The 27,784-nt window shown below is 45.1% G+C and overlaps 1 protein-coding gene across 1 annotated transcript in view; it reads right to left on the reverse strand.

Annotated features, from left to right (window-relative positions):
• The window catches only part of PARD3B (par-3 family cell polarity regulator beta), a 1,965,377-nt gene that overhangs the window by 980,069 nt on the left and 957,524 nt on the right, over positions 1-27,784 (reverse strand). Inside the window, exons 13-15 of the mRNA XM_086954074.1 lie at positions 24,529-24,646; positions 2,978-3,083; positions 717-832 (exon numbers count right to left, since the gene is read on the reverse strand). Of these exons, the coding sequence (XP_086810200.1) occupies positions 717-832; positions 2,978-3,083; positions 24,529-24,646 (340 nt within the window). The remainder of the gene's footprint in view (positions 1-716; positions 833-2,977; positions 3,084-24,528; positions 24,647-27,784) is intronic.

Raw genomic sequence — 27,784 nt, forward strand, 5'->3', positions numbered from 1 at the left:
AACCCCCTATGTAAAGCAAACTTGTGCTATTTGTAACATTGACCCTGTACCATAACCTTCATGGGTAGCCAAGTTCATATTCACTATAAATCACAGATGAAAGGGTTAGTTCAAAACTGCGCCAATTTGCAAACATGGGCCCCTTTCATAGCCATCTATTTCACTAATGGAGGCGACTTTTATTTTGGTGCCTGGGCCTATTATCTGTCCCAGTCCGACACTTACAATCGGTATGGACTCGAGCAAGAGTCATTAAGAAAGTACATGTCATTATGACCTGGCCTCGAGTAAGAGCTATTCACATTTCTTTTTGTCATTTATTGCAGGGGAGCTATTTAAAAAAAAAAGACATCACCGTGGCTGTCTTCCCATGTTCACAAACAGCGAGTTAAGCTCCTTCATTTCCCCCTAGCTTGGAAGCGGCACAAGGGCTGACACAAGTGGCAGGGACTACTTTGAGAAAACAAGCAAGCAGAGTTTCTAAAAACAAACTCAGCAAAGCCAGCCGCACACTGTTTACACTGAGGCCAATAAAAAAAGTTATAACCTTAACCCCTTTCTGCTGACTTTCTTCTTTTTACAGACCCAAATTGCAATTGCCATTCAGTGAACGTGAGCCGGGTAAAATATCACACCTGGGATGCTTAGTTCGTGGTCAGGACGAAAAAGTGACCTTGGTGCCCCCCCACCCCCCTCGCTCCTCCCCTCTTCCTTACCCAGATCCATGCTCTTGGAAGCTTTCATCCTAATTGATTCCGTCTGCCTGGCTGCTGCGGAGGGCCCAGGGCTCTTGTGCTGATCTGTCAAGTATGCAGCAGAATGTACTCCTGGGCTGTGGAGAGAAGCCATGCAAAATATTTAGGCAGGAGTACAAAACCAAAAGCAAACAACATGTACACAGGATGAATAGACCTTCTTCCCCTGCTGCGCGAGGACGCTGGCCCTACAGTAAATCACGCGCCTATCATGTCTGGTCGCTTGTTTTGCGGGAAGCATCCATGCTCTGCTTGGGCCCAAGTAAGTTCTTGCAGCAGGCTTGATCGGGGAGCAGGCAGATGCGCTTTGTTCCCACGGGCTGCTGAGTCTCACGGTACGAAAAGCAGCAGAGCTAGGGTCACCCCTACACCCTCATCCCCACCTACAAGCAGTCTCCCACCTCTCACGGTGCAGCTGACAGCGTCACAAAGACCTTTAATACAGATGAACTGGAGCATGGAAAGGAAGCAAAACTCTCCCTAGAAATACATTTTATTTGACAAATCGGGTTCCAACGTATCTATTAAGACTTATGTATTTAAAAAAAAAAATCAGATTACCCTAATAAATGAATCCCCTCTTCATCCCTGCTACCCATCCTGCAATATTTGCAAAAATTAGAGCGAATGTATGTATGTGTATGGATGTGTCTTGTAATCGGCTCATGTTCTCATCAAGGCTTCTACAACAGCATTCCCAGGCTCTGGTGCCCCCTCGTATGATGCCACCAAGAACAGGTGGAGGAGAGGACATCTGACACAATCTAGACTCTTCCCTCCTCTGTCCCTCCGTGCTCCTATTGAATCAAACTACCAGACTCACATGTCTACCACTAAAATGAACAATTTATATTTCCCTACGCTAATCCACCAGTAATCCTTTGGGTTCCGGAGTGGCGTTCTACTCGCCGAGAGCGATTCAAAGCCTCATATGGGGTGGTAAGCGCTATATGAAAACAATAACAATTACAAACTGCGACAGTATTGTGTGGGCACCAGGGTCTGAGCAGTACATTTTATGCTTGGACTTCCACTATGTGTCACTATGCTGCCTGTTGTATCTTATGTTTTCCTGCTGCTCAGCTAGAATGCATATGATGTGGAATGTTGGATGAATGGAATGCTAGAGGTTTGTGAATGTCAGTTGGATGAGGGCTGAGTAGCAGGACAGCTGCTCCTGATGGGGTTATCGTTTTATCTTCTTAACTTAACATCTTAAATTAAATAAAGTAACTTGCTTAATCTACATGGAAGTTCCAGCTTCTTTCTGAATACTTCACTGCCACAACGACCATCAACCATTTCTATGTAAATGCTTCCACTGTCTACAGCACCACAACAAACTTATCTTAATTACTCATAAAAGACTAACAAATATAAATTTCCGAGATATACATCAACATTTACTTTCAATGACATAGGAAAAAAAGTAGGGAAATGGACCATGTGCAGTAGTACTTTTACATGCATTTCAGCCGCCTATAAAATTGGCCACCATTATGACCAGCAAAGGTGTACAAAGAATTTCCAGACGCTGCTATTACAGTAGATCACTTTTCTAGCTTGAGAGTCTTTAGGAGGTTTAATGGTTTAGAAAACTAAATTGCAAAAATGGGATAAAATGAGATGGAATGATGGTCTCAGTGTAGAGGACTGACAGATCGCCTCTGGATGCCTCGCGGTCCTCCCCTGTTGCGCTAACATAACAGGCGCAGCACTAAATGGGAGCCCATACATCTGTGCAGCATTCAAGGGAGCATCTCTTTGTAAGTTCGACTCCCTTACAGTGGTTCACAGGGACTAAACACATAGGGATAATTTGCTTATTGTGTTGCAGTCATTGGATGTCAAAGATATTTTTTTTAAATGTGGAAATAGTAGAGCAATGTGTGTGGCATTCTTCACGCTGGCCATTTTTACTCCTCATGCCTGACGGTTGAAGAGTACAGTTCGGCTGCTGATTCTCCTGGTATGTGGGACGCGGGGCTGTTCCTTCTACCATTAATACATTCCTGACTCACTTTAGGACTTGAGCTCCCAATTATCACTGTGTACTTTAAATGGCATCATTATTTTTCTCCTTCAAGGACCTCAGCATGATTTTGCCTCTAATCCAAACAAGGCACATTCAAAAGATCCATTTCCGAAGTCTAATTAACGTGCAAGTAGCAACAATCCTGATTCACTTATTTCCTGAAGCAAAACCGCTTACTTGCCCTTACCTATATGGAGGATGCTCTGCGAGCATGTCTTCAGTGGGATGTGGCGGCAGAGGTGGTGTGACGTCATGCTCAGCGGTGTCTTCCTGGGCCATCAGCAGCTCTGTACCTGGAACGGAATCAGCAGTTACATTGATTCATCTGAGTTCATTGAAGTTTAGTTCAACAGCAGCAGTGAATCAGCAGGCAGTTAAAGGGCAAAGGCACGGAGATGAGACTCATGAAACCTGATGAGCAAAGAGACATTGTTTAGATATTTGCAATGTTAGAGTGAAATGCATTGGTATATGGGTGCTCCTGCCAAGTCCTTCAGGGAGGCTGAGGGTTCCTAAAACCAACTCTACAAACTTGTTTCACTAATGGGAATGCAATGACACATGGGCTTCCGGTTTCATTTCCAGTCCCTCAAGTTTTCCGCCTCATGTGTAGATTAAGATGGCAAACTCTCTTATGGTGCAACCAGTTCCTGTCCCTGGCTGGCATGTGGTTGGAACCCAGTCCCTTTTACAAATCAAGATGGTCCAAGGATTTCTGTGAAGCTGGCTTTCTCTCACTGGTCCGCCAAAACTTCTAGCCTTTCTCCCTTCGGGAGGATCCCAGTTACGGGCAGCGTCTGCCTCAGAAGAGTTGTATTGGTTTCCAAAGGTTTGCGAAAATTGGATCTATCAAAACGGAGCCCAAGAATCTTACCACAGAAAACCTTTAAACATGCACAACGCGTGCTGTTCACGCTGCTTTGACCTGGACAAGTTGTTTCAACTTGTATAGCTCCACCTTCCTCGAGCAAACTTAAAGAACCAAACAAAAACTGTTATCAGCGCTCTCTTTTCAACCAATGGAGAGATGCATTCTATGTCCCTTTCTCTTGCAAAAAGAGAACACTTTCCACTGACCACAGTGATCTTTTCTGTAACATTTACAAAAGGATGGAATCTATAGTACATAGTTCTGCAGCTGCAAAAATCTGTTTTAATTGTTTGTACATTATTGGTAGCTCTTTTCATAATTCTAGCACTGCTGTTTCAATATCCCGATTCCTTATTGGTTTGCTTCCTTGTGTGTAGGTAGACTTTCACATCCTAGGGTACTCCTTCACCAAGGGGTCTTCTGTCTCTGGGTATAAGGTGGAATGGCTATTGTTTGCATCACCTGGGTGCCGGGGCTGTATTATGCATAGCGTCTCGGGGTGCACCGGGCATGTATACACACTTAGGACTCCTCCTAGGCACTATGGTATTAGAGAAGGGACCGCATATGCTTCCGCAACCCATTCTGTAATACTGATAGTGGTGGTGCACATATATCGCCAGTGCTATCTTAATAGGGCATTCCCTCATTTGCATGGGAGAGTGGCTCCAGGCATATGAGAGAATCACTTCGCCTGTGCGCCCATGCCCTATCATGGACATAGGCACAGAGGCAAACAGGGCCTTAGGAGGTGCATTAACCGCCCACCAAAAAGAGGTGGCGCACTGTCATTCTGTCCCATGAAGGCAGTCTCCTGGAGGGAAGAAAAGGGGGGCATCACATGGATCCCATAGACATCCTCACTGCACTCGCCTGCATGGGGATCCCTGCCCACTCTTTAAAGGGCAGGTGGCTGCTGCCTGCACTGTGGAACACAGAGCAGCTTGTAAGCAGCAGCTTTTTCACAGAATGTGTCACCCCCTGGGGGTGGTGCATTCATGATAATAGGGTGCACTGACCCAGTCTGAGCCAGGCGCACCCTTTTAAATGTGCGTTGTGGCACAAACTGACACAGTGCACCCTGTGTTTAATAAAATCCCTGGCATTCTTTCGAAATGACATTATAGGCGGACAGATTTATTCTCTTGATTGTTGAAGAACAGCTGAAGATGATATGTATATTGAGCTATAATACGAGGCAAAAACTAAATCAAAATGAGAAGAAAAAGGAAGGACTTCATAGTTTCCAAACATATTTATCTCTTGTATGTTCTTACAAAGGCGCTCTTAAACATACAGAATGATGTGACCTGAACTTTGCGCACAAATCTACAATTTACGTAGGAGGGGCTTCTGGCAGATGTCAATCAAGAACCAGGACTAGGTATGCTTCTCTAGTTTAAAGTTGTTAGGCTGCAACTCACTCGGTATGCTATTCATTAATCCACTGCTAGTAATACCCCTAGACAAACTGGCTGTCCAGAAACTCTCTATACCTTGGGAAGACCTAACCTATACACATACCATGTATGTTTAATGTAAAGCATGGTCATTTCTTTTTGCAATATATCTTGAAGCAGATCAGTATAGGAGAATGCCTTAAGGTTTGTCGAAAGTGTTCCCCAGAATAACAGGGGTTTTAAAGCCGTAATCATTTTGAAATTGTGGGGGTGCTTTTAGACAAACAGAGACCAGACCAGGACTTGTGCCCAGGACACCTCTGCTGGGATTTTAGGGCGATGCTTGGGAATTGTGGATGATGGAGAGACGCTCCGCTTAGTCCTGCTGTATCTCTTGGCCGGGGTCAAACTACAGATCAAAACTCTTCTGGATTATCTGGCTGCGGTCTTGAATGCTTCCCAATATATTGTTACCTCGTTTTGCTAATTTCTTAGTGGCAGTGCCCACAAGCTCTGACTGGGCCACCTCTGCTCCGCCTCAGCTAGTACTCAGTCTCCATATGGGTCTGGGTATGCTTGATAGTCATTTCAATGTATGGACTGCATAAGTGAGTGAAGGATCCAGTACTGGCCAGACTGGAAGACACAGGGTTGGAGAATATTTCACAGTAAGCAGAATAAAACTACTAATGCCAGATCTATTGCCATTGCTAATGCTTCTTAGGGTTTGGATCTTAAACATAATGACACTTTAAACAGATGTTTGTTCTGTTTTCAAGTACTGATCCTAGTCGACGGCCATAACTTCCCATACATGAGATATAATTTCACTGAATATCTTGTAATAATGCACTTCTGCAGTTTTCCAGTGGTTGCCTGTACTCCTACCCCTAATAACTAATCGCATGGTTTACACCAAGTCGTTTGGTAGCATGCACAGGCATGATTTCACCCATGCAGTCACAAAACACAAAACACCTAGTCCCAAAGGCAATACTTTCTGTAGAACTATGGGCATGATTGGATTTGTCAATAAATCATTCCAATTACTCATCTAAAGATAGAAGTAGTTGTCATGCTCAAGAAACTTGCCAAAAATAGTTAATAAAAGTAGCCACTCTCTGATACATCTAAACATTAGACAACACAGTACTAACATTCACTAGAAAGACAACATTTGAAAAAAATGTGTGAATAGCTAGAGGACACCTCACGGGCGAACCACCAATGGGGCTCCTGGTTGGTACTCACCAGGTTAGCCCTGTTCTCATCATCGGTGTCCACTAGCTTAACGCAAACGTGTCCGACTCCCAAAAGTAAAAAGACAGTGAATGGTGCAGTGTACACAAACTTATATGTGACAAAAACTAACAACATTCAACATATAACAAGACCATATACTGTGCATGCAAGACACATAGACCTTTTTATTTGTATCTTCTTGTCTGCAACAGTAAACATAAAAGAGGAGAAAAGCGAATACTACCTATCGATTCGCTTTCACCTCATTGCCGACATGTTTCATTGCCATGGTAGATTTTCAGGCAATTTCTTCAGGGCGAATGATTTTAAAGAAAGCCACTGCCAGCAGTACTATGGTGGACGTGCTGTAAATCAAGAAAGGCATGTGTAAGGAGCTGCCTTTGATTGTGCCATGTACTGTTCTATCACAACCACGGGGGGAAATGATCAATACCTGGTTTTGGACTTGTGCTATCATACCGCTTATGATCGCGTCTTTGGACGTCAGAAAACCCACTTCCAGACGGTAAGTGTGGTCTCGTGCTCCCTTAACTTGTAACAGATACAAGTTAAGGGAGCACGAGACCACACTTACCGTCTGGAAGTGGGTTTTCTGACGTCCAAAGACGCGATCATAAGCGGTATGATAGCACAAGTCCAAAACCAGGTATTGATCATTTCCCCCCGTGGTTGTGATAGAACAGTACATGGCACAATCAAAGGCAGCTCCTTACACATGCCTTTCTTGATTTACAGCACGTCCACCATAGTACTGCTGGCAGTGGCTTTCTTTAAAATCATTCGCCCTGAAGAAATTGCCTGAAAATCTACCATGGCAATGAAACATGTCGGCAATGAGGTGAAAGCGAATCGATAGGTAGTATTCGCTTTTCTCCTCTTTTATGTTTATATGTTTACTGTTGCAGACAAGAAGATACAAATAAAAAGGTCTATGTGTCTTGCATGCACAGTATATGGTCTTGTTATATGTTGAATGTTGTTAGTTTTTGTCACATATAAGTTTGTGTACACTGCACCATTCACTGTCTTTTTACTTTTGGGAGTCGGACACGTTTGCGTTAAGCTAGTGGACACCGATGATGAGAACAGGGCTAACCTGGTGAGTACCAACCAGGAGCCCCATTGGTGGTTCGCCCGTGAGGTGTCCTCTAGCTATTCACACATTTTTTTCAAATGTTGTCTTTCTAGTGAATGTTAGTACTGTGTTGTCTAATGTTTAGATGTATCAGAGAGTGGCTACTTTTATTAACTATTTTTGGCAAGTTTCTTGAGCATGACAACTACTTCTATCTTTAGATGAGTAATTGGAATGATTTATTGACAAATCCAATCATGCCCATAGTTCTACAGAAAGTATTGCCTTTGGGACTAGGTGTTTTGTGTTTTGTGACTGCATGAGTGGAGGGCTACCTAGTCCCTGTAATCCCTCTCAACTCCTATTTTTTGTACATGATTTCACCCATGCCATGTGCCCAAAAAGGCAACTGCACCTTAGTAATATGTACAACATTCCTACCTTTTAAAGATCACAAGTTGGAATGGCTGAACTATAAAGGTTTCAACGTGAGACTGCCAGCCAAGTGACAGCCCCTGATAACAACCAGAACAGCCAACTCTTGCCAAAATAGTCCCTGTAATCCCTCTCAACTCCTATTTTTTTGTACATGATTTCACCCATGCCATGTGCCCAAAAAGGCAACTGCACCTTAGTAATATGTACAACATTCCTACCTTTTAAAGATCACAAGTTGGAATGGCTGAACTATAAAGGTTTCAACGTGAGACTGCCAGCCAAGTGACAGCCCCTGATAACAACCAGAACAGCCAACTCTTGCCAAAATAAATTAATTTTTACTGGCATCACAAGTCCTAGTGAAGGCACTTGGGGATCTAATATATAGAAATGAAGTGGAGAATGGAGAATTGTCTCAAGTGAGTAAACACAGCATAAAGGATATGCCTTATCAAATGTGAAACGTCAAGGAAAGGGTCAAAACAAGGTCGAGCCACAAGTCGCAGGACTAACTTGAGCTAAGGATTTTTCAATGAACACTAGAAAATAAACCGAACTGTGTACCGAGTTTAACAAACGAGTGAATAAAAATAAAAACGGGATAGAAAGATCCAAGTGGCAGCATTGTTTACTAATGGAAGTGTTTTTAACAGAGATGATGGCCAAGTGACAATAAAAGGCAAATGAGACCTATGTTAGAAATGGATAGACAAACTTTGGATCTGAATGCAATTGAGTCAGGTAGATAATTAAGACCCTTGTGCAAACACCTATTTATCAGGGATTGGAATTACATACTGTGCAAAGTTTACTGCAACCAGTAATTATCAAGAGTGATAAATTCTGCACGCCCACAAGTGTCCCCAAACACGTTACAGCAGCTTAAAACTGCCAAAGTACACCGGTGGGAAAAAGTCAACTAAATAACAGGACAGGATCATTTTGGTTCAGAAATCGCCAAAATCTGCATTGTATTCCCAGGTTTGAAGAACCAAACTCATAATTAGAAGTAATTACCACATCTAACGAATACTGAAACCAGAGGTATCGAATTTTGTCTGGTGAGAGGATTATCTCATCCACCTCAACGGCATTTGTCATTAGGAGCTTCAGAGGCAAAAGGAGACAAGTAGGTGAGTGATATTAAATATTAAAAGTTATGGAATGGAGTTAATAACAAATCAAAAGATATTCCAAAATAGGACATATTAGGCTCTCTCTCTTGGTGGTTGGTGTTTCTGAAGTGGTGAGTGATGATCTACGCTTGTGGCTCCCCATAGTAAAAGGGTATTTAAAAGGGAGGTGTAGGGTCCCCATAGTAAAAGTGTATTTAAAAGGGAGGTGACCTGATTGGCTGCGATGTAGTAGGAAGGAAGTTCCAATGCGATGGTGCTAGAAGGATTAACAATTAGAATCTCAATGTGGTCACATGTTGTTTGCGGTAGGTTAGCAAGCACCAGTCAATGTAGCACTAACTTGGTTCTGGTGTGTACGGATATAGTTTTTGGCTGTGGTGTAAACACGATGCAATATTTACAAAGCCGATTACTAATAATGTAAATGTAAATGTAAATATATTGCGACCTATATAGCGCACGTATTACCCGAAGGCATCAAGGCGCTTGCCTTGGGAACCCGTCCTGGCATTTTCCCTGTGAGATAACCCCTACTGGGCATCCCCAAGGTGAAAGCCAGGCATCCCGCCGCGGGTGGGCCGCCGTAGTGGAGATTAAGCAAGCTATTGCCCAGAGTTGCAGCGTGGGACCCCATGATTAGAGTAGGCACCAAGGCGAGAATTATCGAGTCCGTCGACATTATTGGGCTCAGGACCCTGCCGCGTCGGGAATTGAACCATGGTCCCGGGCCAGACCTCTGAATCAGGGTCTGCCGCTCTAATCAGTGAGCCACACTCCTCCACTTTATGATCACCATTTTATGAAGTGCTCAGGATAAGCAACTGCCATCCAAAATGGTGTTACTACTGAGAAGTGGGTGGAAAAGTCAGTACCCTTTTCTGAGGTTGAGATGAGTACAGGCAGTTATGAGGTGAGGAGGGAACAAGTTTTACACATTGTGGAGAGGGAGGGACGTGCGAGGAGATAAATAAAGGGGCAGTGAAAGAGCCAGGTGGAGGACCAGTTGAGCACCATGTTGGAGAGGGAAGACAGGAGAGAGTCGAGTAGCTGGGTATTCAATGGTATTGAAGAAGGGCGAGAAGTATGCGAACAATGGCAGCTGTTCGTCCACACGTGGCTTTCTGCCAGACTTAGTTGGTTTAACAGAAATAAGAAGACAAGAATAAAGCCGGGACTGCAGAGAGAGGGGCATATAAAAGAGTGAGATGTCCTTAACTGCTGACAAACTCTCGGTTTCCATGTTTAGTGATGGAAGGGTGGGGGAAATGCATGATTAATGTATTCTGTGATGCTGTGATGCTTCATCACATTAATAGCACAAAGATCTGAACGTACTAATTAGTATTTACATGTTTCATTTACGCGCAGCGTTGTGAATATGATTCAGCCTATTTACTAAAATGCATGTAATTGTGGTACTTGGAAGCATCTCAAAGGGAGGGAAAGGTGGGCGTGAATTATTCATCTAGAACAATAAACTTCCCTGGATAAATTAGGCCCTGATAGTTCATTACCTACTTCCCTCCGAGGCATGCATGTCAGGAAGGCTAAGCAAAGCAGCCTCATTTTTTTTTAATGGTCTCACGTGCCAGAAAATCAAGATGTTCCATAAGCGATTTCAGGACATGCCACAGCACAGTCAAAATGTGCAGTTGTTTATCTCATGAGCATAATTAAGGTGTACACATGCACTTTGTGAAGATGTTGGAGGATAGTTTGCTACTTGTCCACTCAAGAGTGTGGGGTAAATAAAAAAAAGGCCTGAATAAGGTCACATTTTAGGGTTTTAGCACTTATTAAATGTCCAAAAAGATTTCTCCAAGGCATTACTTTTTCCCATGCGGTCACTAAGAAGTTTATACCTCACTTCACACATTTTGAGAGCTTGCTCCTGTGGCTGGGAAGGGATTATCTGAGGTCTGGGTCAGATTATAGTCCTGCATCTGGTACTCTAATCATGCCTCTCTATGTCCATGTCAGGAATCTTGCAGTTCTCAGACTTTATATGTTTAACCTTTATTCCATTTCCATCCCCACCATTATGTATGCTTCATCACGGAATAACACTTCATCTACCTACACCTGCTCATTGTGCTTTGCTGTAATTTATTGATATCCATGGTGTCTGTTGCCTTCTTTCTAATTGTGAAGCCTGAATGCTACTTGTTTGTCTGTGTAAGTACGCTAGCGAGACATCTGTGATGTAGGGATGTATAAATAACTAACAATTAACGACAGGATCTTTCAATACTGCAGTATCATATGCCTGCTATGTATTAAGGCAGTTTTTTTTTATTGCACCCTGCTTTTATATATTCGTAGATAACACATACATTTGCACTGTTTCTAAACATTCCTTATTTTGGCAAAACATTGAGGTTCGACATGGGCAGATCAAGTGATTTGTTAGGTATCAAACAAAAGTCCATGCTATTAAACCAAGATTAGAACCTGGAACTCTTGACAGTGCAGGTAACTTTGTCAGACTGTTCTACACCTGCCATGCAAAGACCATAGTGTAATAATCTGAATCCTGTTTTGTAGTTGAGGAGTGTATAGTAAAATCCGCAGAGCAATACTTGATGGTTAAAACGAAGCTGCATATTGAACAGGCTGCAATTCAATCGCATGGCAGCAACTCATATGTAATGGCCAGATGTACAAGGATAATGTAGACACAGTGGTGTTGTAAATACAATTGTAGACCGATTAGCCAAAGTAAAATAATCTATTAAAATGTAAAAGCATTTGCAGCAATGAAGTGGCTTCCTTCACAATCCAACCCTAGGCAAATTAATAAAACAACATAGGAAGAATAACTGCTAAATAATGGATAATTTGCAAACCACAATACGGTCTGCTGATGAAAGAGTAGTAGGGGTAATAGGACCAGTTATTTGAGGCCACTCTTATTGAATGAGGTGAAATCCAGTGTCACTTGTCCATGGAAATGGGAAAAGCCCTAACCCATTCATTCAGTAATAGAGGAGGAGGAGGTACCTGGACAAGTACTATTTTTTGTCAATATTCAATCATATCAATTAGCAATAAGCGTCATCACTGCGAAAACTGGTAAGTAATATGGTTGAGAGCTCGTTGTTTCTTCAAGTTTTATTTGGAGTGTTTTGCGCTCATAATAAAGAAATCTTGTTGTGCAGCACAGCCAACACTTCTTTCGTCCCCAATTGCCCGTGAGCTGGGGCTTTTTCAAGGTGAATGGTCCAAAGGACTGTTACTATAGGTACATGTGATGTCAAAGGTCTAATAGCGAGCTAAAACAAATCGATATTCGTGCGACCAAGTCCAAGATATGCAAATGTGTTCCGGTGGCAATAATCTACAAATCGTAGGAGTCCTCTCCCTGGTCCAGATCAGTCAGCATTTGCCCCTGGATGTAGGTAACCATAAATTAATGTTTTTTCTCTATCACGTTCTGCTGTCTTTCAGTTGCAAGAATAAGAATTGTTGTAATTAAGATCGACCAAAAATGTTGCTGTGAGGCAAGAAGGAAAAAGGTTATATGAGAAGGGTGCAATTACTTTCCATTTTGGAAGTACCATGGACATAATGCCTAGATCACTTCACAAATTAGTGCAAAATGTTACAAGCTGGGCCAAGACATGATTGGTAAAAAATAAAAAAAGGTTTAGGTAAGACTGGTGCATTCATCCAAAAGTGTCTTTGTCCAGTGACCCACAAAACTACCATGTTCAAAAACCACCTTTTCTAGCAACGCATTAGGAAGAGCTAGGGAGCCACAAAGCTAGCTCAGTGAACAATTACAATTTGACAACTCGTTGATTAAGTGATACATAAGTACTCATGTATTTTACTTGCATTGAACAGGATAATCCAGTGGTACATCAGAATTTGAGTTTCATTTCCAACGCTGAAGAATGCATACAGTGAACCATTCCGGGTTTCAGGTATGACATAGGAGGTGCCACAATGACCAACATTCCAGCATACCTTTCCAGTATTATCTGCTGTCAAGTAACAAGAGTTGCACTACCAAAATGCAGATTTAGCATGAAGGTTAACTGTGTGTATTTCAAGTAATTCTATCAGTGTAGGCGGTAAGAAGTGCGGCTTGACTGGTGATACTCAAAGGTATTCTTGTGTAATATTGGCATATTAGTAGGGTCAGAACAAAGGGCACTAGTGGTAGCATTCATCTTGGCTAAATGGAACTAAATACAGAACGCAGTTTGGAATACTCATCTGGCACTTCTCGTCCCAAGGTGATGTCAGTATGGTAGTACGCCTGTGTTCTCTAGAAACATCCATATCAACTGTGCTTTAGGATCCTGGGGCCATGCACGTGTGAATCATCCAGTACCAACGCATCACATAAACATCCCTTAAGGTCAGATTGGATCTTTTGATTAAACCTCAGAATTAAGTTGACACCTCTCAGGTCCCTCATACTCAACCTCATGGTTATCCCTGAAAGAGCAGTCATTTATTCACAAAAATGTGAAGGGCACCACCCCATGATACTTTTTACATCAGGATCTGCTCTTATTCATTTGAGCAAAACTGGATACCTGCAACCAAAATATTTTCAACATCTCGAGAGCATAGCACTTTTGCAGAGACGGTAGAAGGTTTCCTACCTACAGCCCCAAGTCTAACTCCTGCACCAACTCTTATTCTCTGTTTCTGCATTGGGTCTAACACTTGCACCTTCAAATAAAAAAAGTCACATGACACACATCCTAGAATATTTGCCCCACCACCACTTGAGAGTGAACACTGGTCATTTAGTTCACAGCACACACTGCACGGGTCACCATCAAATATCAACCACACAGCAAAGTCGATAGTGCCATAAAGCAAAAATCTGGAGGGCCAAACATGAACAAGAACAATCCCCCTAGATCCTTCCAGCCGGTCAATTTCAAATACTGTCAAACCTAAATTCAGACTGGAAGACATGCAAAAGTATGAGCTCTTTCAATCATTAAGGAGGCAGTCAATGTTTGCTGCAAAATATGGGACACAACCTTATTGCAAAAGGCCTGCCACGGATAACAAATCCAACCCAAAAACAAGAATTAGCATCCACTGCATATTAATGCCAAACACGGAAGACATCTTTACCAATGCGGGCCACTCAAAGGCAAACCAGCAGACACTGAGCACATGGGACTAAATCAGTGCCGCAAGGACACAGTTCATTACACATATATGGTTGTGTGAACATTACAAGGCTCTACTAAGACATTTTAATACAGATGTGTTTTGGTAGGAAAAGATATTGCCACTGCCACTTTTAAGCATGAGTGAAGTGTGTTGTCAAAAATGTAAACAGAGATTCAGCATGCATTGCCAATATCTGACTATTTGTGCTATATAAGAATTCAAATGTACAAAAGTGGTGGAGCTCGCACAGCTGAGATGAACCAAAGTAAAAGTTGTAACAGATTTTAGTGTGCAGCGGGGAGAAGACACTGTCTAGCCAGGCAGTGTGTAGTAAGAAACTGCAGAAAGGCTCTCCCGCCTAGATAAGAATTCAACATCACAGTGAGTGAGGTACATTGTTTCAGCATTCTTTTTTATAATATTTTTATTAAGTTTTGGAATCCGCGGAATAAAGGATAAAACATCAGTACACCTTCATTGCTTCAGCATTCTTACAATCCAATTTCAGTAAGCACAACATTCTTAAATAACTACAGAATAAAAAAACAACTGCTTTAATTCACTACACGTCTAGTCATGGCACAGAAACATGTCTAAAAGATTTCTTCCAGTGCTAATGTTGGTGCTCGTCTAGCAAGGCCCGGGGCCAAACCTGTCTCACTAAGATGCCACTGGGGAGGATGAATTCGAATTTAGCTCTGTGTCGGGCCAGAAAGCCATAGGAGAACATTCTATGTGGCTTTCCCTGTATCGTCCTGCCAGGAACTTATTCCAACGGTGAAGAAAGTAACTCCCTAATTTAGCCCACTGAGTGTAAAATCTGAAATATTTTAAAAGGAATTATGCACCACCTTGAGAAAAGCTGAACTTGTACCAAGAATTCATGCCAGTATATCGGGAGACATAGCTGTTATTTGCGCATTACCGATGTTCAAAATCTAAAAACTAATCTTTGGAAAGACAATGTGCCATATACAAAAAGGTTTATATCCGTTGATTTTGTTGATTGGCTTGAGGTACTCCTAAAATCTCAGTTCCTTATTGTGAGAAGTTGGCCTGATATGTAGTGTTTCCAATTCTGGAACCACTGGGTATCAGTCCAAACAAACCCCAAAGATGTCAGGTTGTAAGTCAACCTTGTAGACAAGCTATCCTAGTGGTAGCATGGACTAAGCAGCCTTAAAGGCTTAACTTAAGAGGTCGTGTTAAGCGAGCTTGTTTTACCACATACAATCCTGTAATCAAATGAAAGGACACCACACAAGTATATATTGTAAAAATATATGTATTTATTTCTAAATTACTCCCCAGTACTCTTTATGAGGAAAGGGGCACAAGCGTTAAATCAAAAGCACTGTTAAACATATAAAGTTGGCACAATTATGGCTGAGGGCGGGGGGCCACTCAGACCATATACTAAAAAAATGGTATAAGTAACACTTATCGAGCAATGGTTAGGCCTAGGGCCTAGAGATTCGCTGGGAGCAGTCAGGACAAGCAATGAAGAAGTCGGGAGTAGCCCACAGGATACGGGTGCAGCACGGAAAGTGCGGCGCGCACCAATGTAAAGTCAATGGTGCGTAAAAGTTAGTTAAAGTGAATTAAATGATACTTCCGCTGAACCTAGAAACACAAAACTTCAGACACAGACCCTAGAGGTGTGTGCCAGTGTAAGGACACCGGCGTTGCAAAGTTACCTCACCCACAGGCCGTGGGTGCACAGGGTCGAAGTGGCGTCGGGTTCTGTCACGCAGGTTCTTGGTGCTTGGAGCTGTTGCAGCTGCAGGCGCTGTGAAGCAGAAGTGTCCGGTGCGATCCAAGGGTGGATCGGAGTAGAAAAGTACCTGAAAGCAGAGGGGACAGAGTCTGGGTCACTCAGCAGTGACCAGGGTGGAACCAGGACGGAACCAGGCAATGTCGGGCGCAATCAGGCGGTTGTCGATAGGCTTCTCTCCGCTGTCACGTGGGCTCTGGGGCATCTGCGACGTCCAGGAGCAGGTCACGATCTGTCCCACGTAGGCTCTCGCCGTCAGCACCGTCGGCTTGAAGATTGTAGCAAACAGCACTTGGCAAAAGCAATCCACGCGGAACCGGGAGATTGCTTATCACTCGAACCAGGAGGGTCAGAGTGGGTGCTCCTTTTCACAGGAGCTGGTGCAGATCTGGAGCAACCAGAAAAGCAAGTCGGTTTTCAAGTTTCGTCGGCACAGGGGCCACAAGCCAGCTGGCAAGTGACCGGGCCAACGCGTCGAGCACACACAGGCAGAAGGGCCCCACGCAGCACTCGTCGAGTGTGGAGGGGTGAGCTTTGGTGCAAGTGGAGCTCGGGGCTGGGGCTTCTCAAACCCCGGTGTACAGCTTCGAGGGTCACTCGTGGGCTGCACGGTCAGCGTCTCGTGGCCTTTTCAAGATGGCGTGCCCCACGCTTCCGGTCGCCTCCACGGGTCTCAGCTCTGCAGGGACTGTGGATCGGGCAGGTAGAAGGCAGGCAAGCTTGATCTCGTCGATCTCTGTCGCTCGAGTTCCGGCGGGAACTGCAACAAAGCAAGGGTCGAGGGCTGGATGGTGCCTGTTTGCACAGGGTGGTCACTCCTTGACCACAAGGGAGATTCTTCAGTCTTCTCACGTCGTGTAGAAAGTCGAAGGGTCCAGATTTCGTTTCTTATGTTTCTTCAGGATGATCTGAAGTCCGTTGGGACTGCTCCCCCTCTTATTCGAATCTAGGGGGTTGGACATCCTGCTAGGTCCCCTCCTATGGGTGGGACCCAGGAAGGGGGTGGTTACACCCCTCTCCTTTGATCCTGGCCGCGCTGGGACAGGGGCTGGGAGGCCCCAGAACCGGTTTGGCCGGATCCTGCAAGGGGCAGCCTTGTGCTCCCCAGGCAGTGTCTGGTTTCTTTGAAACCTCCCTACTCCAATCCACTATCTCCTGTCTGGGGTGGTTTGACACCGCCCTGTGACAGGAAACTCTTTGTCCAGGCCTCCTCTGCCGGGTTTCGGTCAGCAGCAGGAGGCCAGACCCGTGTCTGTGGCAGGGGCATCCATTTTGTGGATCTGAGGCTCATTTTAAATCAACCGCGTTTCAGCAAAGTAACATGTCTTCTCCCTCTAGAAGGGTGGAATGTAACCCCCGTCGCCAGAACTGGCGAGGGGGTAGTATTCCAATTCGTATGACACCTTACACGACATGTTTTGATAAAGCCAAACCAAAGTTGCTATATAACCGCGAGGATTATAAGGCGCTTAAGAGTATATGGTATGGCATTATCCCGGATCAGCTTAGGGAGTTGTTCCCGACAGCTGCAGACAGGCTCAGCTCATGCCAGAGCACCATCTCACATAAAACCACGCACTCTGCCTCCAGGATTGATGAGGCCTTCCATAGGAGTGGCTCACAGGTTATATATGTGTCCAGATATAGGTTTAGATATAGGTATACTATATCTAAGCAAGGGGTGATTACACCCACTTGCCCCAGCTGAGTGTTCAGCCAGTTGTGTCAATTTAGATAGCCAGCCAGGGGTGGCAAAAGATATGCTGCAGCCCCTGGTAGGCCTTGGATGCACCTATGCCCTGGGCACCTATAGTGCACTGTACAGGGGCTGATAAGGTGACCCAAGCCAATCTAGTTATGCACCTAGGGTACATGGAATCCATTTTACAGAGAGAGCAGATAGCCTGGGGCCCTGATTAGCAGGGAACCAGGCCAACTAAGTCGAAAACCAGCTAAACACAGGGCAAAAAATCTGGGGTAACCATAGTCAGGTAGCCACCTTCCTACATAACCCCCCCCCAAACGAAAGGAGATAAGGCTATCCTTGGCCAGGTAAGCCTATATTGCCTGAGTGGCCATATAAGGAAGTACCTGCACTAGCATGGGTACCCCCTGTCTCATGGTCCACTAAGCAGTCCCTCACCCTAGGGGTATTAGAGGGTCTCCACCATAGGGAATCACTACCTTGGGTGTGTTTATGCAAAGTTAAAGGCTGGTTTGGATATGGAGTATTGAAGTGAGGCCCCACTATTTTTGGGCTCAACTTCCTCCAATTATCTTCCACCATGTGTGCCTTTCTTTCTTCAACTGAGTTGCACTGAGCTCTCAGGGTCAACCTCTGGCTACCTAAAGCTGGAGGCTGGGTCCCTCTGTTTGGCTTGCTGGAGGGACAGTTCAGGTTTGGGCCCTTTGGGTCCCAGGTTTGGCTGTGCCCAACAGAATCCATCTGTGGGAGGTCCCTAACTGTTTTTAAGGGGGCTCCCTCAGGAGTTTTTAAAGTTTTCACCTTACTAGGCCTACTAGTTTTGGTGCCCCTAATCTGTTGATGGGGGTGCTTTATTTGACAGGGGGCCCTCTGGGTCTCACTGTCCTTCTTGTCCTCTGCAGCCCTGGGCTGACTGAGGCAAGGTAGAGAGGGGCAGGTTACCTGCTCCAGACTGGATCCCACCTGAGAAGGGTCCACTGCCATCAGAGGCTCTGTCAGGCCAGGCCTAACAACCTCTGGGGCAGTTCCTTCATCAGGGGTAAGATCAGTTCCCTGAGGAGGCTGATCCTGTCCTACTGTCTGGTGAGGGGGAGATTTCTCTTCCTCCTCCATGCTCTCAGTTTGGGTGGAGTGATCCATCATTTCAGGCTTCACAACACACATATCTGTTTGAGTTTGGGCTGTGGCCATCACAGCCCCACCAACCTTTTCAGGAGGAGACTCAGTTTGGGTTTCTGCTGTTATCATAACAGCTTTGCTATTCTGCTTTGGAAGAGCTTCTGTTAAAGATGGGGCAGAGAGTTGCTCAGCCCTACCAACCTTTTCAGGGAGGACATCTTGGATTGGGGCTATAGCCAGTACAGCCCCACTAACCTTTCCATTGGAATTTACCATTCTAGAATGGATTTCCTGTTCAACCTCAGCCCAGGCTGAGATTTCCAAATCATTACCCAGTAGACAGTCTACAGGCAAGTTTGGTGACACTGCCACTCTCTTTGGGCCAGTGACACCTCCCCAGCTGAGGCTTACTACTGCCATGGGATGATTTGTTTGGATGCCATCAATGTTTGTTACCTGGTATGTGGCACCTGGTAAAAGTTGCTTAGAGGGGACTATACAGTCAGCCACCATGGTGATGCTAGCCCCTGTGTCTCTAAAAGCTTCAACTTTCAAACCATTGATGATGGGTTCCTGTCTATATTTGCTCAAGGTATTTGGGCAAACAGAGAAGTTGGCAAACCCCACGCCAGTCTCATAGACAAGATCATTTGGGGATGGAGACCTGGATAGGCCAGGGTCCCCTTGGGCTCCAAAAGTAAACCCACCCAGATTCCTGGGTGTGCTCCCACTTCCTGGGGGATTACTGCTGACAGTAACAGGAGGTGTTGGAGCTGGCTTTGGAGGTATGTTTTCTTTATTGCCATTTTTGGGACAACAGCTGTCTGTTTTGTAATGCCCAACCTGTTTACAGGCATGGCAATAAGGCTTTTTCTCTGTTGAAGAAGTGTCTTGGGACCCACCCCCCTTCTTGGAGTTTTGGGGCCCTGGGGAAGTGTTTTCTTTACCTTTATCCCCACCCTTATCTTGAGGCTTGGTAGACTCCTTCTTCTGGTTATTGTCCTGATTCTTAGGCCTAATCCTGGTTCTGACCCACTTATCTGCCCTCTTTCCCAATTCTTGGGGAGAGGTCAAATCTGAGTCCACCAGGTGCTGGTGTAAGAGCTGGTTCTGACAATTACTAAGGATCTGCTCCCTCATAATCAAATTATACAATCCTGTGAAGTCATGTACTTTGCTGCCATTCAGCCAACCCTCCAGAGCCTTAGTTGCACAATCAACAAAATCAGTCCAGTCCTGAGTCTGTGTCTTCTGGGTATCTCTGAACTTTAACCTGTACTGTTCAGTGGTTAAGCCAAACCCATCTATCAGAACACTCTTCAGGACTTTGTAATTGCTGGCATCCTCATGTCTGACAGTGAGGAGCCTATCCCTCCCTTTCTCTGAAAAGGAGTACCATAAGATTGCTGCCCACTGTTCCTCAGGAACCTGCTGTACCATGCAGGCCCTCTCCAGAGCAGTCATCCATTTGTGGATGTCATCCCCTTCCTGATAGGGGGGCACAATCTTTGTCAGGTTTCTACTATCATAGGACCTGGGTTTCTCTTTAGGAATTTTGCTGCCACCAGTGGCATCTAAGCCACTTAATTTCTGTTCCCTTGCCAAGGTAAGTTTAGCTTGAGCCAAGGTAAGTTTAGCTTGAGCCAGAGCTACCTCCTCCCTCTCTATCTGGAGTTGGACAGCCCTCATTCTGGCCCTATGCTCTTTCCTCTGGGAGGGAGTCATCCCTCTCTGAGATTCTCTTGAGGCACTAGAAAGGTGAGAGTCCCCTGATAGAGATCTCTCCCTTCTGTTACCTGGGAGAATTTGGTTATGAGATCTGGGGAGGTGCTGGCCCTCTCCATTCCCATGTAGGTCTAGGTTGGCCTGGTTAAGCCTGGCAACCTGTACCTGGTTTCCCCTCTGATCCTGATCTTCAGGCTCTTCTACATCAGAGCCTTCCTCTTCCTCTTCCTCCTCCTCTTCTTCTGGAAGATTCTCATTCTCAGGGGAGTTTATCCCTTCACCTGAATCTAAGGGAGCCTGACTCACCTTATCTAGATCATCCTTTTCTAGGAGAGCTATTAGGGAAGGAATGGTAGGGCCTCTGCCCTTTTTTAGCCCCCTGGCTGTGCACAAGGCACTCAGGTCTTTGTGGCTAAGGTTGTCATATCTGGATGTTGTCCCTATAGGATCAACTTCTACAGGAGCAGAGCCTGAGGCTCTACCTGTATCAGACATGACTGCTAGTGAGGTGTAAGTGGTGCACTTACCTACACTAAGTGGTTTCCTACTGTACCTTGCTAGTGAGTTGTAGTCAGGGTGTGCTAATCCCTTTAATCTACAACTACTAAGTTCAGTAGAACTTAATATGCTAAGCTTTTGATTTATATGTACCTAGAGGTACTTGATGTGATCTTTCAATTTGATAAAGATTGCAATGGTAAAACAAACAGCAAGCTCAAATCCGCACCGCTGCACACCAATGTGAGAAGTTGGCCTGATATGTAGTGTTTCCAATTCTGGAACCACTGGGTATCAGTCCAAACAAACCCCAAAGATGTCAGGTTGTAAGTCAACCTTGTAGACAAGCTATCCTAGTGGTAGCATGGACTAAGCAGCCTTAAAGGCTTAACTTAAGAGGTCGTGTTAAGCGAGCTTGTTTTACCACATACAATCCTGTAATCAAATGAAAGGACACCACACAAGTATATATTGTAAAAATATATGTATTTATTTCTAAATTACTCCCCAGTACTCTTTATGAGGAAAGGGGCACAAGCGTTAAATCAAAAGCACTGTTAAACATATAAAGTTGGCACAATTATGGCTGAGGGCGGGGGGCCACTCAGACCATATACTAAAAAAATGGTATAAGTAACACTTATCGAGCAATGGTTAGGCCTAGGGCCTAGAGATTCGCTGGGAGCAGTCAGGACAAGCAATGAAGAAGTCGGGAGTAGCCCACAGGATACGGGTGCAGCACGGAAAGTGCGGCGCGCACCAATGTAAAGTCAATGGTGCGTAAAAGTTAGTTAAAGTGAATTAAATGATACTTCCGCTGAACCTAGAAACACAAAACTTCAGACACAGACCCTAGAGGTGTGTGCCAGTGTAAGGACACCGGCGTTGCAAAGTTACCTCACCCACAGGCCGTGGGTGCACAGGGTCGAAGTGGCGTCGGGTTCTGTCACGCAGGTTCTTGGTGCTTGGAGCTGTTGCAGCTGCAGGCGCTGTGAAGCAGAAGTGTCCGGTGCGATCCAAGGGTGGATCGGAGTAGAAAAGTACCTGAAAGCAGAGGGGACAGAGTCTGGGTCACTCAGCAGTGACCAGGGTGGAACCAGGACGGAACCAGGCAATGTCGGGCGCAATCAGGCGGTTGTCGATAGGCTTCTCTCCGCTGTCACGTGGGCTCTGGGGCATCTGCGACGTCCAGGAGCAGGTCACGATCTGTCCCACGTAGGCTCTCGCCGTCAGCACCGTCGGCTTGAAGATTGTAGCAAACAGCACTTGGCAAAAGCAATCCACGCGGAACCGGGAGATTGCTTATCACTCGAACCAGGAGGGTCAGAGTGGGTGCTCCTTTTCACAGGAGCTGGTGCAGATCTGGAGCAACCAGAAAAGCAAGTCGGTTTTCAAGTTTCGTCGGCACAGGGGCCACAAGCCAGCTGGCAAGTGACCGGGCCAACGCGTCGAGCACACACAGGCAGAAGGGCCCCACGCAGCACTCGTCGAGTGTGGAGGGGTGAGCTTTGGTGCAAGTGGAGCTCGGGGCTGGGGCTTCTCAAACCCCGGTGTACAGCTTCGAGGGTCACTCGTGGGCTGCACGGTCAGCGTCTCGTGGCCTTTTCAAGATGGCGTGCCCCACGCTTCCGGTCGCCTCCACGGGTCTCAGCTCTGCAGGGACTGTGGATCGGGCAGGTAGAAGGCAGGCAAGCTTGATCTCGTCGATCTCTGTCGCTCGAGTTCCGGCGGGAACTGCAACAAAGCAAGGGTCGAGGGCTGGATGGTGCCTGTTTGCACAGGGTGGTCACTCCTTGACCACAAGGGAGATTCTTCAGTCTTCTCACGTCGTGTAGAAAGTCGAAGGGTCCAGATTTCGTTTCTTATGTTTCTTCAGGATGATCTGAAGTCCGTTGGGACTGCTCCCCCTCTTATTCGAATCTAGGGGGTTGGACATCCTGCTAGGTCCCCTCCTATGGGTGGGACCCAGGAAGGGGGTGGTTACACCCCTCTCCTTTGATCCTGGCCGCGCTGGGACAGGGGCTGGGAGGCCCCAGAACCGGTTTGGCCAGATCCTGCAAGGGGCAGCCTTGTGCTCCCCAGGCAGTGTCTGGTTTCTTTGAAACCTCCCTACTCCAATCCACTATCTCCTGTCTGGGGTGGTTTGACACCGCCCTGTGACAGGAAACTCTTTGTCCAGGCCTCCTCTGCCGGGTTTCGGTCAGCAGCAGGAGGCCAGACCCGTGTCTGTGGCAGGGGCATCCATTTTGTGGATCTGAGGCTCATTTTAAATCAACCGCGTTTCAGCAAAGTAACATGTCTTCTCCCTCTAGAAGGGTGGAATGCTACCCCCGTCGCCAGAACTGGCGAGGGGGTAGTATTCCAATTCGTATGACACCTTACACGACATGTTTTGATAAAGCCAAACCAAAGTTGCTATATAACCGCGAGGATTATAAGGCGCTTAAGAGTATATGGTATGGCATTATCCCGGATCAGCTTAGGGAGTTGTTCCCGACAGCTGCAGACAGGCTCAGCTCATGCCAGAGCACCATCTCACATAAAACCACGCACTCTGCCTCCAGGATTGATGAGGCCTTCCATAGGAGTGGCTCACAGGTTATATATGTGTCCAGATATAGGTTTAGATATAGGTATACTATATCTAAGCAAGGGGTGATTACACCCACTTGCCCCAGCTGAGTGTTCAGCCAGTTGTGTCAATTTAGATAGCCAGCCAGGGGTGGCAAAAGATATGCTGCAGCCCCTGGTAGGCCTTGGATGCACCTATGCCCTGGGCACCTATAGTGCACTGTACAGGGGCTGATAAGGTGACCCAAGCCAATCTAGTTATGCACCTAGGGTACATGGAATCCATTTTACAGAGAGAGCAGATAGCCTGGGGCCCTGATTAGCAGGGAACCAGGCCAACTAAGTCGAAAACCAGCTAAACACAGGGCAAAAAATCTGGGGTAACCATAGTCAGGTAGCCACCTTCCTACACTTATAGGTTAATGTTCAGAAAAAGCAAACACCAACACCCCTAGTTCAGTGTTTAAACACCAAATTTGATTGCTTGTTAAAAATGTGCCATCTGGTGGAGCTAAAAGTTAAGCTGCTGATCCTGCCTGGAATGTGTTAGTTTTTCCTTTAGCGCGTGTGTTTTGCCTGGGTCCAGAGTTCACAAAAGTGATGTAGGACTAAGTGTAAATGTAACTACTTGTTTTTGGGTGACTGTTTGGGTTGTTGGCAGAAAACGTGATTTTGAGAATACTTTGTTCAGAGCGATTCTTTCCCTTTTCTATCCATTTTGTTGTACCAAACTTCGATTTGTTTAAGCTTTTACTGCTCCAACACAAATAGCAACAAAAAAAACTGTGGGTAGGAGCTACTGCCAAGAGTATAATTCACATCTTCTGTGTCAGCACTTCAGATGCTGCCTGGGTATATTTTTTTGTCTAGAGTTAACAGTGTTTGCTTTTATTCTAATTAAATCTTTTCAAAGTGAGAGTGGATTTAAAAGTTAAAAAAGAAGGATACAATAGTCAATGCACCAGTGCGGTTTCTTATGGATTTAAGAAGGAGTGAGCAGCTTGTGCATGTAACTCACCATTTGGTCTTTCATGAGCTATATTTTCATAGACTGTGGCATATTGTTTGGGGCCGGGTGAAAATGTGTAACTTCCATCAAATATAGGTTTAGGTGAAACTCCAAACTCCAGGTGGTCCTGTGGAGGAAAAGAACCACAATCTTAACAGCAGGAAAATACATAGAAGAGTATATTTCGCCAGTAAAAACAACCACAAACTAGTGTTAAGCAATACATTTCTATGCAATAGTTGTAAATGTAAAATGCAAAATGCAAATGTGTACATTTGGCTATTAATTAGTGTTCTAATATTTGGATTCAATAAGAAAACTGGGGACATCAGGAGATGATGCTATGTACTCAGGAGCACACAACGTGGTTGCGGGGAAAAGCCAGGATTAGGATTCGGCTTCCCGATCCTAAAGTAGAATAAAACGTAGCTACTTAACCAGATCTCAGAGGCAGACTTTAAAGATATTAGAACAATGCTCAATAAGTATTTGACAAACAAACAAATCATCTACAAAAGTATGAATGTTTTTTTTCCTAAACTGCTTAAATGCTGAGGATCGCATCTTTTATACCATGCGTAAGTGTCGTCTAATGGCGGTGTTTATCTATTCTTGGTAGCAAACAAAATATTGCCTGGTTTTAAAATCATAAATGGCTACTTCTCTTTATCAAATAGTTGCCATGTAGCATCTCTGAGTTTATGTCCTCTACATAATAAGCGTTTTGCAAGCATTTGTGCTCATATGTAAGACAGCTGTAAGCTTTAGCAGAAGGAGCAAAGTTTTCCCTGCCTGGTATCCTTTCACTGTTGGTCACACCTCTTGTATGGTGTGTTCAAAACGGAGGTACTTCAAGCGTATGTAGAACATTATAATAACCCTACTAGCTGCTTTTTTCAAACAAGCATTTACAATGCAACGGTCTCGCCTTTGCAAAAGTTAGAGCTATTGGCATTGTAAATGACAAACGTTTTATTTGTGTGCGGTTTTGAAAAAAGATAAATAAATGGCATTGTCATTTGCAATGCAAATAGTTTAATCTCTCGCAAATGCGAGACCTATTGCATTTGCAATGCAATAGGTTGCATAATTACGCGGGCTCCAGGGTTAGGACTTTCTGTAGAGACCTGGATCCTTATGAGGCCTCTGAGAACCTTATGCATTGCTCAAGAAACATGGGTCAAAGCTGAGAGGATTAAAGCTTCAAAAGTAACTGAAGGATGGCTTGCAAGACTCCACAGAAGGGAATTTGGCTAAATTGCAGAATACTGAAACTGGGCCACAACAAAAACATGAAAGAAGCATTTGCAATGCAATAGGTCTCGCATTATTAAAGTTTGAGCTATTGGTGTTGCATTATTATTAGCAATGCCAATAGCTCAAACTTTTAATAATTGACCTATTGCATTGCAAATGCTTGTTTTATATATATATATATATATATATATATATATATATATATATATATATATATATATATATATATATATATATTGAGCAGTGGTCCCAAGTCAGCAGTTCGAGAAATGCAAAATGACCACGTTTTTAACGCCGTCTTGGAGAACTTGGTGAATCCTTCATTTTGCCAAAAATATTCTGGGATTGAAGATAGAACAAAAAATATGCCCCCCACAGACTATTTTTGGGAAAGTTGCACTTTGCGGAAAAGTCTTTGCCCAAATCTTCTAGGACTGGAGTTAGATTCGTAAATCTGACCTCCCGGTGCCTGCATCGCCCGTTGCTGCTCTGAGGGCGCTACTGTAGGACCCACGCGTTGCCCCAGCACATCCCCAACGCTGCATTTTCGGGGCAGGAATTTCCTGATATATCTATCCACTGGTCCCCCCTATACCGCGTCAACTGGCACGGGCAGCGCCTGCTGAGACCCCTTGTGCCAGGGCACGTCCTCCCAGGACAGCCCCGCGGGGAGTATTTAAGTTTGGATTCAAACTCCTCTGTTTACTCATGTTTTGGCAGCTCCCCGCTGCCAGCTCTGCGCTCTGAAAACAGGCACGTTGATGACATGGCGGTCATCGCCCTCCGTGGGGCAGGCTCCACCCACAGCACTGCTCACAGACAGGAGGCGCTGGGGACGGCGCTGACTGTGATAAAACCCAGAAAACACCCATGCCCATAACACTCGGCTCTTTCTTCAAGGTCTAGTTTCAGAAAACAAATGAACATGCAAAAAGAAACTTTTATCGTTAATGTCTTCAAATTATAATAAGATTTCAGTAACCCCATCTTGTATTCCTCGCTGTGTGCCTCACATTTAGGACAAATACATGCATTTATATTTCATGGGACCGGAATCGAGCAAACTCTTGGGCTGATTTTGTACAACTAATTTATGTTTGTATGTTTCATTTCGTATCACTGGCTTTGGTAGAACAAAACTTCACTACCCTGAGAAAAGATTCTGTAATGCACCTGTTCATCTCAAGGCAACGAGACTATCACTACAATCCACAACCATCCTCAACCCACCCTGCGAAGAAACTGGAACAAAATCACCATCGACCAGATCTCCTCATCGCTTCTTCTAAACCCCCCCGCCCACTCCTGAAACCCCGACCAAGCAGCCATTAACCTCACCCAATGGCTATCCAACAGCGCCGACATCCTAGCACCGTTGAAAAAACGTCAAAAGAAACTAGGCAGCAAAAACGCCTCCTGGTTCAACGATGATCTTAAGAAATCGAAGAAACTCTGTCGATCCCTCGAGAAGGCCTCGAAAAAAGACCCAAACACCAGCACCAGAGACGCCTTCAAAAACGCCACCCGCAGACACCACCAACTAATCCGGTCTGCCAAGAAAGCCGCATTCAAAGACCGACTAGATAACAACGCTCACAACAGCAAGGAATTATTCAATATCGTCAAAGAATTTACCAACCCATCAGCCAACTCCAACAACATCACCCCCTCCCAAGCCCTCTGCGACTCCCTAGCTTCCTTCTTCCACAACAAAATCGCTGACATCCACAACAGCTTCGACAACCGACCCGGAGACTAACCCACCCAACCTGCTGCAGGACCTTCACCCCCCTTGAACATCCTTAACGACTGGAACCCAATCTCCACTGAGGACACCATCCGCCTGATGAACTCCATCCACTCAGGATCCCCAACTGACCCATGCCCTCACCATATCTTCAACAAAGCAGATTCCATCATAGCACCACACCTCCGAGATGTCATCAACTGCTCCCTCAACTCCGCCACCTTCCCGGAAAGCTGGAAACACGCGGAACTCAGCGCCCTT

This window comes from Lissotriton vulgaris, chromosome 2_1 (assembly GCF_964263255.1).
Source record: "Lissotriton vulgaris chromosome 2_1, aLisVul1.2, whole genome shotgun sequence".
Lineage (NCBI taxonomy): Eukaryota > Metazoa > Chordata > Amphibia > Caudata > Salamandridae > Lissotriton > Lissotriton vulgaris.